Source organism: Micromys minutus (assembly GCF_963924665.1).
Source record: "Micromys minutus genome assembly, chromosome: 21".
NCBI lineage: Eukaryota > Metazoa > Chordata > Mammalia > Rodentia > Muridae > Micromys > Micromys minutus.
Genome location: NC_137956.1, coordinates 34,353,259 through 34,366,170, shown reverse-complemented (window position 1 = coordinate 34,366,170; position 12,912 = coordinate 34,353,259). Strand labels below are relative to the sequence as shown.

The 12,912-nt window shown below is 43.2% G+C and overlaps 1 protein-coding gene across 1 annotated transcript in view; it reads left to right on the top strand.

The window, feature by feature from the left end:
• LOC308434351 (inhibitor of carbonic anhydrase) overlaps positions 1-8,188 on the top strand; it is a 35,524-nt gene extending 27,336 nt beyond the window's left edge. Inside the window, exons 13-17 of the mRNA XM_080934646.1 lie at positions 299-440; positions 3,189-3,253; positions 4,515-4,699; positions 6,267-6,453; positions 7,589-8,188. Of these exons, the coding sequence (XP_080790772.1) occupies positions 299-440; positions 3,189-3,253; positions 4,515-4,699; positions 6,267-6,453; positions 7,589-7,623 (614 nt within the window). The 3' untranslated portion in view covers positions 7,624-8,188. The remainder of the gene's footprint in view (positions 1-298; positions 441-3,188; positions 3,254-4,514; positions 4,700-6,266; positions 6,454-7,588) is intronic.
• Positions 8,189-12,912: the final 4,724 nt, after the last annotated feature.

The window sequence follows — 12,912 nt, the reverse complement described above, 5'->3', positions numbered from 1 at the left end:
TTTGACTAGGCTGGTAGGTCAGCAAACTGTAGGGATCCACCTGTCTCTCTCTTCTTCAGTACTGGAGTTACAGATTTACACCACTGCACCCAGCTTTGATGTAGGTTCTGAGGATCCAAACTCAGGTCCTCTTGCTTGCATGGTAAGCACTTTGCTGGCTGAGCCATCTGCCTGACCCCTTAATAATGTTGCCAAATAGCAAAACTCTTGCCTGTGTTGCAGGCAGTCTTAGGGACAAACCCCTGGGGCTTTCCTATGATCACAGGAAGAGTTGACTCTGGCTTGTCCTTCCTTGCAGATGAATTCTTCAGTCGCAGCTGTGCCCCAGGGTCTCATCCTGACTCTCGTCTCTGTGCTCTGTGTGCTGGTGGTAACAACCCAGCCCACAAGTGTGCTGCCAACAACAACGAGGGGTATCACGGCTCCAGCGGAGCTCTCAGGTTAGTCATCACTTTCTCTCTCTTGTCATCACCCCATTGACCCCTCATCTCCCCATCCTCTCATTATTTCAGTATCTGGGTGTTGATTTACAAGGATCCAGAATTGGAGACCAGAGTTTCTGCTGATAGTCAGCCAGGTTCTCTAAAGAATTCTCCCAGGTGCCTGAGGGCACTTCAGGGACTGGGGCAAGATCCAGTAGTACAGAGTCTACTTTTCCTGTTTCCTTATGTGTGAATGTGGTTAAGCCATGGATTCTGTTAGAGCTCAACTGTTAATCACAGGAGAGACCCAGACAATGGCTTTCTACACTTAGCTCATGAGTGTCTTTTACAATAGATCTTCTTTCATGTAAGCAAGAGAAGACATACTTAGAGAGCATTAAGTGGCAGGTGCTCTTTTAGGTAGCTATCAAGCAACAAGACACACATGGTCCTGTCCACTCTGAGTCCCAGTAGAAGAACAGGACAGTAAACAGACAAGTAAAGAAGATTCTCAACTGTATATGCTATAAAGAGATCAAGAGGAGGCATTTTTTAGGGAGCTTTCCATCCTTGTAACAAAACACCTGAGACATTCAGGTTATAAGAAGAAAAGGTTCATTTTAGTTCATGGTCTTATAGATTGTAGTCTGTGTTCCAGTAGAACCAATACAGCTGGGGTCCAACTGTCTGTTTCAAAGACATGTCTCAATGACCTAAGGATTTCTCACAAGGACCCATCTCCTTCTGGTTTCACCTCTAATACCATCACTCAGAAACAAGCTTTTTAAAAAATTTAAGTTTGAATTTTATTTTAATTTTTATGTGTGTACATGTGCCCCTCTGTGTGTGTGTGTGTGTGTGTGTGTGTGTGTGTGTGTGTCTGTGTGTCTGTGTGTCTTTCTGTTTAAATAAAATTATGTACATGCAAGTGACTGCAGATGCCAGAAGAGGGCATCAGATGCCCTGGAGTTGGAGATAGGGGTGATTGTCAGCTGCCCAACATGGGGGTTGGGAAGTGAACTCTGCTTCTCTGGAAGAGCAGCAAGTACTCTTAAACACTGAACTATCTCTCCAGGCCCAAGAACCAAGCCTTTAATAGTCATGTGCCTTTGGAAGATGTTTAAGATTCTAACACAGCAGGGAGGTATGTGGCAGTGTCCAGAACAGGCAACAGTTTTAGAAAAGGTACATGGGGAAGACCTTTGAGAGCAGAGTAATCAGGAGAGCCTAAATAATGAGAGGAAATTACCTGAGAAAATCTGGAGCAAGAGTAATCTAGAAGTGAATCAGCAAGGGTAAGGGTGTGGGTGGCACAGACCATGCCATGGTGAGGTCAGCAATAAGAATTTGTGGGCTGAAGTGTGGCGAAGGAAGGGTCTGGGTTGTGACCTGCTGGCTCTGCCTATGGTGACCACATCTGTTGAACCCTGTAGACCTGCTGAACAGGCAGACTGAATTCTAAGTATGATGAGCCATGCTGGACATGTAAGGATTGGTGTGTGTGTGTGTGTGTGTGTGTGTGTGTGTGTGTGTCTGAGAGAGAGAGAGAGAGAGAGAGAGAGAGAGAGAGAGAGAGAGAGAGAAGATGAGTAAAAACTGTATGGGCAGCATGTGGCACTCTAGAAAACTCTCCTGCCTCCATACACATCAGTTGACTTTATTTTGCCCTCCAGCCATGTGTATCAGCCATGTGTTAGTGACGTCAATATCTGCTGAATGTTAAATCTAAGCCAGGTCTAAAGGATAAACTTGGCACAACTCCGATACTTTTTCAAATCATTTTTGCTTGCTTATTATTTTGTATGTGTGAGGTACATGTGTTCCAGGATATTTATATCTACTCCTCAATCTCTCTCTCTCTCTCTCTCTCTCTCTCTCTCTCTCTCTCTCTCTCTCTCTCTCTCCCTCTCTCTCTCTCCATCTCTCAATATCTATCTATCTATCTATTTATCTATCTATCTATCTATCTATCTATCTATCTATCTATCTATCTATCATCTGTCTGTCTATCTATCTCTCTATCTGTCTGTCTATCCCTCTATCTGTCTGTCTGTCTGTCTATCTATCTATGTTAGAAAGGGGAGGACTTGTGTACAAAAATGCATACATGGAGGTCAGAAGACAACTTGAGGCAGTTAGTTCTTTTTTTACCACATGGGCTCCAGAGATCAAACTCAGATTGTCACGTTTGATGGATGAGTGTTTGCTTGCTTGCTTGTTTGTTTTTATAAAGACAGGTCTCATTATGTAGCCCAGACTGATCTCAAATTTGTAATTCTTTGGTCTCAACCTCTCAAATGCTGGGGTTATAGATGTCACTACAGGTACACATTTTTCCATGGGATGAGGATTGTGTTGTGTCTAGGGGTGCACATTCTCTGTTGACAGTACTGAGCAGACACATGAGTGTGATAAAGGCCTCCAACAGACATATTTCCACACAGATTGTAGTATCTCGTGGTGTGATACAACACCTCATGAATCTTGTGGAGTGCCACCCTTAGATTTCTCTGTTAGTGGGAGTCCACAACAACCTGTCTAGGGAAGTGGTAAGGATTTAAAATGAGGACCTTAATGGGGCTTTTCAGAGTGAAACTCAATGAGCTGTTCAGTCTTTCCATCATCTTCTCCTCTCACACCTTGGGGACCTGCAGGCACTGGGGTTGTTATATGGGAAGGCTGGGTGCCTATGCGTGTGACTCCCCCTTGGTGGTTCCTGCTCACTCCTTGCTGATTCTCCTTGCTGACCTGGGCCTTGTTGTGCAGGTGTCTGGTTGAAAAGGGGGACGTGGCCTTCATGAAGCACCCCACGGTTCTACAGAACACTGATGGTAGGCACCTACACTGTGCTTTCCTTCTATTTGGGTCTCCCTAACAGAGTGATTCCCCAACAGGCAACTGAGGGAGTTTGGTAACTAAGCCTAGCAGACTCCAGTGACTGGAATCCTAGCACTTTAAATTAATCTAGCATTTTAACATCCTTTCGATCTGTTCAGACTTGATGCTAATTATCAGCCTGGCCTTGAAACTGGTTGACAAAGCACAGAGAAACCATGGGCTACGTGAGCATGTCTGACTCCCTGATTGACAGACATTCTTTTGTCATTCCAGATTAAAGTTCTTGACAGCTATCTAGTTTGGAAAATATCTTGTCTGTTTCTATGACTTGACTTTTTTCACTTTCTTTTTTAAAATGTTTACTTATTTATATATTTATCTGCATGTGTGTGGTCATGTGAACATGGGTGCAAGAGTCCAATGCCAGAGGGCATTAGATGCCCTGACACTTACGCTGCCTGAACTTGGCTAGGAACTTAACTTGGGTCCTTGGAAGAACAGTATGCTCTTAACCCTTGAACCACATCTTCACACACCAGAAGAGGGCATCAGATCCCATTACAGATGGTTGTGGGCCACTGTGTGGTTGCTGAGAATTGAACTCAGGACCTCTGGAAGAGCAGTCAGTGATGTTAATCACAGAGTCATCTTTCCAGCCAAACAGTATTAATTTTAACACACTCTAATTAATTGAAATTTCCCTTTTGGTTAACACTCTCCGCACTATTATTTTAATTTTTTATTCAGTTCTGGAGAATTTAGCCAAGGGTCTTGTTAGGCAAATGCTCTACAGTGAGCTATAGCCCTGGCGTTTTATTTGTTTATTGCTTAATTGGTTGATTTTGCATTTTATATGTATAAGTGATTAATCTACATGCATGTCTGTATGCCACATGCATGCCTGTTGCCTGTAGAGGCCAAAAGAGAACATCAGATCCCCTGGATTGGAGTTGCAGACAGTTGTGAGTCACCGTATGTGTGCTGTAACTCAAATGTGGGTCCCCTGGTCCTTAACCTCTGAGCCATCTCTCTAAACATATGTGTATTTTAAATTTACATGTGTTTGTTTAATGGCTGTTTGTTCTGAGGTCAGAGGACAACTTACTAGAGTCAGGTCTCTCCCTCTCTCTAGTGTGTGGGTCTCAAAGATCCAACTCAGGTCCTGCACCTTGGCAGCAACTGCCTTTGTTCGTTCATTCATTTTTTTTTAACCCACTGAGCTGTCTCACTGGCCTGACATCATTCTCTCTCTAGGAAAGAACCAAGAGTCTTGGGCTAAGGGTCTGAAACATGAAGACTTCGAGCTGCTCTGTCTTGATGGCACCAGGAAGCCTGTGACTGAGGCTCATAACTGCCACCTGGACAGAGTGATAAGCCATGCTGTGTTTTCCAGGAAAGATAAGGCTGACTTTGTTAGAAGAATATTCCTCAACCAACAGGTATGGGCATCAATGCCTACTCCCTGTGACTCAGAGCCCAGTTCCCAGAGCTATACTGATGCCCATACACCCAGCTTAGCTCATGCTTTTTCTTCCTAAGCAGAGGGCCTGGGCCTACTAGTCCTGTCTCTGGTTATATCTGGTGCCCATTTTTTGTGCAGCTCTCCAAGAATTTAAGAGAACCGCCTGAGATTCCCAGCCTTGAGAAAACACACAGGATCTCTTGGGCCTGGTCAATATCCAAGAGAATGAATCCCTTCTCTCCTAGTGCCATAAGTACAGGAGTTGTTGGCTCAGCCATTGAGCAGCAAAAGCAGAATGGTGGCTTCTCTAACTGACTTGTGGGTTGATCTGAATTTGTCTTCTTAACCTGGATAGGCTGGGCACCATCTGGGCTTGCTGAAAGTTAAGGAGCCAGATATCTAGACACTTTATGACCCTATTGGAAGCCAACAGTAGCTGATTTTATGTAGTAGCAGATGCTTAGCCCAAATGATCTGAAGGAAAACCTGTAGTCTCCTCTACCTATTGCAATAGATACCCCGTTCTGGAAGGTTTCCCAAAGAAGAAATCCCTGTTTTATCATTTATCACCTTCACATTACTGAAAAAAAAAAAATGGTGGCCTGGTGTTCCAATTTTCTTCTCTTTGCTGTGCTAGGACACCAACCAAAAGAAACTTGGGCACAGAAAGGGTTTATTTGGCTTACAGGTTTAATCTATCATTGGGAAAAGCCAGACAGGAACTCAAGACAGTAACCTGAAGGCATAGACCATGGAGGAATACCACTTACTGTTTTGCTTGATACTCACATTGAGATGCCTTTCTTGTATAATCTCAGCCTACCTGCTGAGGGATAGTACCACCCACGATGGGCTGGGCCCTCCTATATCAAGTATTAAGAAAATACCCATAGACATGCGCACAGGCTAATCTAACAGAGGCTTTAGTTAACTGAGAAGCCCTCTTTTCCGGTGTGTAACATAGACAATCAAAATTAACCTTCACACCTAGGAAAAACATTGAAATAAGAGAGTCTTGACTGTGGACACCTGAGGAGGAAAGTCTCACATAAGATAAGCTGCCATGTTGGCTACTATGGAAATCAACTAAGGAAGAGAAGTAGGGTGAAGATATGGAACTGGTTGGAGTTCAGAGACTAGAGGAAGAGAAAGCAGCAAGAGAAGACTTGGGAGGATGATCCCAATATCTGGAAAAGCACCTGTCACTAGCTGGCTAATTAGTGACTTATGACTAGCTTTCTGTTTATGTTTTTTTGCATACATCATTGCACAATGTGATGTTACTGTCTCCATTTACAAATGAGCAAACGGGGGTTGACTGATCTCGGTGAAGGCTTTTCCAAAGTTCATATAGCAAGGAAAAGATGAAGCCAGAACTCAAATCCACAGACCACACTTTCTGTTACTACAGCATTTCTTAAATTCTTGCTGTGTCCAAGAATTCCCCAAGGGCTACAGCTGAGCAGAAGCCTTTGGTCTTCTAGAAAGAGAAGACACCTCTATGTTCCTGGCACCTCAGTGACTGTCTGTTTGTTCCAATCCAGGAGCTCTTTGGACGAAATGGATTTGAATATAGAATGTTCCAGCTGTTTGAATCCTCAACTAAGGACCTGCTTTTCAGCGATGATACAGAATGCTTGTCTAACCTTCAGAACAAAACAACATATAAAACATACCTAGGACCACAGTATCTTACCTTGATGGACAACTTTAGAAAGTGCTTGTCCTCTGGTAAGTAGAAACACCCACCAGGGAGAAATGGCAGGATGTTCAAAGTCAGTGCGTTTATATTAAGAACTCAGTTGTTTCACGTGTTCAGCTGATACAGACAAGGGCATGGAGAAGTAGAAACTTGCTCTTTGCCTTGAAGAATTGGAGTTACCATTGAGCCAATTCAATTAAACAACAGTGAAAGACACCATGCAGGTAATGCTAAATTGTCTGAAGGAGACAAGAAATGTAGCTGAACTTGAAACCATTTGGGAAATGAAGCTCTTCTCATGTGCATTCCCATTTTTGTCAGGGCTTGGGAAATGACACAAGCTGTATGTCTTAGTTAGGGTTTTCCTATGTGAACAGACACCATGACCAACACAACTCTTATAAAGGACAACATTTAAGTGGGGCTGGCTTACAGATTCAGAAGTTCAGTCCATTATCATCAAGGGGAGAGAATGGCAGCATCCAGTCAGGCATGGTGCAGGAGGAGCTGAGAGTTCTACGTCTTCATCTGAAGGCTGTAGCTGAAGACTGGCTTTCAGACAGCTAGGGTGACAGTCTTAGAGCCCATACCCACAGTGACATGCTTCCCCCAACAAGGCCACACCTTCTAATAGTGCCATTCCCTGGGCCAAGTATATTTAAACCACCACACCGTATATACCACTCACAAAGAACTGATTTTTGATGGTTTCATATAAAATGCACAAATGCTAATAAAAAAAACAAATACAGCATAGTTAGCCTAGTAGGAATCTTGGGATGCATATCTTAGATGGCATGGATGTCTCAAAAAAGAAAGAAATTGGGGGAATAAAATTAAAACTGAGTTTAATAGAATCATTGGGCATATGCCTGACTTTTTGTAGCATTATGTTGTGCATTAGGGACAATGAAAGCAGGAAGGAAGGGCAGTATGGGGATTTAGGGACAGGAAGGAAGGACAGGTACTTAAGGCTAGATAGACATGGTAGGACAGAGAGCAGCAATGAGGGTCTTAACCCATCTCAACTATGGCTTACTGTTAGAAGATGGGCGTGTTCCCAACATACTTTCAAGAACTTCACTTTTAAGAGCATGGGCAACCAGAGCAGAGAGGGTGGAAGCACTGGGGCTGATGTTCTTCCCCTTGTGTTTTGATTTACAGAACTGCTGGATGCCTGCACATTTCACAAATATTAAACGCCATTTCAACTGCTTGCCTCCATGTGGACGTGCGCTGACATCTCTATAACTCAGTGTCCTAACAGAAACAAAACACGGATAAAAGTGTCTGCCCGGAAAGCTCCACGGAGTGTTCCCAGTCAGTAATAAGACTTCTTGTATTAAAATTGTGACTCTGAGTTCAGTATCTACTAAAAATTAGATCTTAGAGCTGGGGAGGTAGGTGAAGGCAGACAACCAGGGCCTGAGCTCTGAGACAGTGGAAAGAACGGATTTCCACAGGCTGTTCTCCGACGTAGCAACACGAGTGAGCCGCCACGCACGGACATACACAGATGAGTAAGCGTAAACACATACCCTTGAGGAGATGGCCGGCTGGGTTAACGCTCAGTTTGGAGCTTGGACCCCAAGCTTTACATGAAAACCGATGGTTTCTGTCTCTGTGACCTGAATGCTGAAGCAGAGGTGGCAGAATCCAGCCGGTCACCCAGCCGAGCTTCATCACTGAACTTTAGGTTTATCCAGAGACCCTCTCTCAAAAATATAAAGGGAAGAGTGATAGAAAAAGATATCTGGTGTCAAACTGCAGCCTCCATGTGTTCGCACATGCGAGTGTACATGCACCACACACATACACACACTTTAAAAATAAAAATAGTGTATTCTTAAAGTAATTCTACCAAGTAAGTTTGACTTATCTCCTGATAATCTGATTATTTTATACAAGACACAACTAAATTCAATTATAATTTGAGCAAAAAAAAAAAATACCTGTTTAAATACAATCCAAGCAATAATACAAGACCACACACAAACATACACACACATATACACACATATACACATACACACACATATGCACACACATATACACACAGATACACACAAGTACACACACACAGATATGCACACACACACAGACTCACACACATACGCACACACATATATATGCACACATACACACATATGCACATACATATACACACATACACATACATATACACATATACACACATATGCACACACATATACACACATACACACACATGTACACACATACTCACAGATATGCACACACATGCACACAGACTCACACACATACATACGCACACTCACACAGACACATACACCAATGTTCAACAGAAATGACTCACAAAATAACAAGAAATGACACAGAATGCTTTTGTGTGTTTTAAGTATGGCTGGGGGTCCAGGCAGTGTTTCAGCTGGGAAAGTGTTGTACATGCATGAGAGTGTGAGCCTGGATCCCCAGCGCCCATGCAAAAAACCAGGTACAGCCTTGTGCACTTGTAATCCTAGGGCTGGTGAAGCAAAGATGGGAGGATCCCCGGGGCTCACTGGGGGGGGGGGCTAGGCTAGCCGAACCAGTGACCTTCAGGTTTGAGAGACCCTGTCTCAAAAATGAAAGTGGAGAGCAGTAGAGACTGACATTCAACATTCACCTCCAGTATGTGTGTGTGTGTGCACCCTGACGTGTAGAAACACAATAAAACAAATTATATTTTGACATTCAAAATTAATGCCAAGGACAATCAAAGTCTTAGTCAGTGTTTCCTGAAAAATATGAAAATTACTGCAAACAGTGTGTCTTTCTGCTTGTGCAGTCCACTTCTGAAAGTATGACAGGTTCCTTATCAGAGACTTCACAGTTGCTCGTTTGTACCAGGAAACCAGCTTGTGACAGCCTCTTAGCAAGTGTGGATTCAGAGCCAAGACACACTGTTAAAAGCCAGACTCACTTAGGTGAACAAGAGAGTGCCTAGGGCAGGGTGTATCCTCTTTCTACAAACAACTAAAAGCCTGGGGGAAGGTATGAAACAGCTCTTTGTGGACACTGAACAATAACAGTGAGGGGCCGGCGTCCATGGAGAAAGGGAAAGAAGAGGTGACATTATGATGGGCCTTCTGCCAGACTGAAGTTTCTGGAAACAGAGATAGAAATCTGAGGTCAACGTGACTGAGATGAAGTGCCAGCAAGAATGGGACTTGGCTGGGGAACTCCCTAGGATCCGAATTCCAGTGTCCTTGATGTCCCTGCACCAGTGTAGACGAAGAACAAAACCCATGAGAGGGGAAGGGGGTGACAGAGCTTCTTGCAAGCAGAGCGAAGAGCCATCACTCAACTCAAAGGCTTTCACTAGGAGGCGTGCCATAGAGGGGGCAAGACAGATGGCTTATCAGGAGTACTCACTGCTCTTGCAGAGGACTTGAGTTCAGCTCCCAGAACCCACTTTGGGTAGCTTACGAGCCCCATTATTCCAGTTCTGGGAGATCCAACACCTTCTAGCCTCTGCAGGTCCCTGCACACATGTGGTGAACGTAAACTCACAGAGGCACACTCACATAACTTAAAAACTAAATATTTTAAATGCATATTGATTAAAGGTTACTCCTTCTAGCCTCCACTGGAGCTGACACTAGCCTCAAAGGACCCCTCTGGTCTATGGGCATCTTAACTACCCTCCAACACAAACTCTAATACCATGAAACCAAGGCAACAAAATGGAAGTATTTGCCAGGGCAACTCACACAGTTGCATCTTAAAAAAAAAAAAAAAAAAAAAAAAAAAAAAAACTTCAGATATTGCAAAGAAACATCAAACTGTTACAAACTCAGGAGCCAGATCTATTTTAAAAAGCTAGAGATGAAGAAATTCAAATAATAAACTTTTAAAAATATTTAATTTCAAAAACAATTTAAAAATTATGTGTCATGTGTGTGACCGGGTGTGTTTGCACATGTGAATTAAGTGCCCACAGAGGTTAAAAGAGCAGCAGACATCCTGGACTTGAAGTGCAGAAAGTTGTGAGCTTCAGAAGTAGGTGCTGGGAACGGAAGTCGGGTTCTATTCGAGAGCCACTTCTGATGAGCCATTATTTCAGTTCCCCCCTTTCTTGTTAGATAAAGCAACAAGGGAATTCATGCCTGGTGCTGGAAATCTAGCCAATTTCATGAGGCTAGTGAGGTCCTGGATCTTAGAGAGTCTACTACAGCCACTTTAACTAGACCAGCACGATCCCTAACTACATTCTAAATAATTCTCCATATACCCACATATAGCTCCTCCTCCCCATCAAAGACGCTTCCTTTTGCAATGGATAGAGACCATTGCAGAAAACAACAAATGGTCAACCTGAAAAGAACCACTGACTGAGGAACCAATCCCCAGTTGAATCAGTTACAACACAACCCCCATACCCAAGGCTCAGGGAACATTGAAGAAGAGATGGCGAAAGACTGTAAAAGCCAGAGGACCAGCAAGTATCGTATCTTTGAGACTGCATCTTCAATATGTGTCTTCTATATATGACAGGGAAGCTGTATTCATGAAATGTCAATATGTATGGCTGCCTAAGCAAGACTAGAGCAAAGACAACACTAGACGGCACATCAACATTGGTGGTGGAGATCTGGGATTCTGCTCCTAGATAAAAGAGCTATAGGCAATTAATGGCTGCTGAGAGAAGAATCATTCTGCTAGAGAGATGAGTCCCCTAACTGGGTCTCCAATACCAGTGACCAGCCCTAAAAACACATACACGAAATACTAAATGGACTCAGCAGGTGGTACTTATAAATGTATTCACACACATATATGCAATAATATTACTAAAAGAGGCCGTGGAATTGGAGGAGGTTAAAGGGAAAAAGGAGAGGCTAAGTAAATCAAATCAATACAAATGTATAAAATAAATACAATACAAATATTTTTTTTAAAAGAAAGGGGATTTGTTTATCTCAGTTGGGAAGTCTACATGTCCAAGAGTGGGTACCTTCATTAGCTTGGTTCTGCATACCGGTCTTGTGCTAATCTCCAGAAAACTCCTGAAAGAGTTGTTATGAATACATTAGAGGATTTAAAGAAAAAGGTGACTATAACAGAGAAAAGAAAAATGTGGAAGGTAAGAAAAAACCAGTGGGGTTGGAGAGACAGAGCAACAGTTTAAAAGTGCTTGCTGTTCAGTCATGACACTAAACTTTCAATCCCAGAACCCATATAGAGTCATTCACAATGGATGTCAGTCCAGTTCTGGGGGATCCAGCACCCTCTTCTTGCCTTAACCATTCTCTCTCTCTCTCTCTCTCTCTCTCTCTCTCTCTCTCTCTCTCTCTCTCTCTCTCCCTCCCTCCCTCCCTCCCTCCCTCCCTCCCTTCCTCCCTCCCTCTCTCTCTCTCTCTTACAAATACATAGACACATTAAAGTCTATGATCCAGATATAAGAGAAAACATGTAGTATTTGGCTGAGTTAATTTAACATAATACTTTCCAGTTTCATCTATTTTCCTATAAATGTTTCTAGAAGCTTTAAAAAATGTGTATTTGTGTTTTGCCAGTATGCATATCTGTGTGCCATGTACATGCCTGGGGCCTGCAGAAACCAGAAGAGGATATTGGGTGGACTGAGACTGGAGTTACAGATGGTTGTGAGCCACCATGTAGGAGCTGAGAATCAAAGCTGAGTCCCCTGGAAGGGCATCCAGTTCTCTTAACTGCTACCAAGACATCTCTCCAGTCCCCCTCTACTAGTGTTTTATATTCAAACTCATTCTGATCTCCTTGCTTCAAAGCCATCAGTTTTAACATTATACATTATGGTGAAGATTCCCAGGCCAGAGATCCACAAAATGGAGCATCTTCAGCTTTGAGAAGCTGCAGCCAAAGCCATGGTTCAGTCTGTTTTAGCGAACTGGAAAGAAACATGGCTTCAAGATAAAATCTTCCAAAGGTTCTCCCAACTTCTGAGCTCCAGCCTCAAGGTCTTTATCAAGTCAACTAGCCATGAGGTTTTCTTTTCCAGATCATTCCACTATCAAAGCTGATGTAAACATTTGAAGACTATAGGGCAGATCCGCCCCCAGCCTATGCTGCTGAGTTCTATGTCAACTTGACACAAGCTAGAGTCATTTGGGAAGTAAGAACCTCAATTGAAAAAAATGCTCTCATTAAATTGGCTTGGAGGCAAGTCTGTGGTGAATTTTTTTGACTTATGACTCATGTGGGAGGGCCCAGTTCACTGTGGGTGGTGCCATCTCTGGGCTGGTAGATCCTGGGTGCTTAGAAGAAAGCAAGCAGAGCAGGCCATGAGGAGAAAGCCAGTAAGCATCATTCCTCCATGGTCTCTGCTTCAGTTCCTGCCTCTATGTTCCTGCCTTGAGTTTCTGCTTTACTTCGTTTAATGATAGATTGTGATGTAGAAATGTAAGTAGCTTAAGACCCCTTTCCTCCCAAGTTGCTTTTAGTCATGGTGTCTTATCACAGCAATAGAAACCCTACCCTAAGACAAG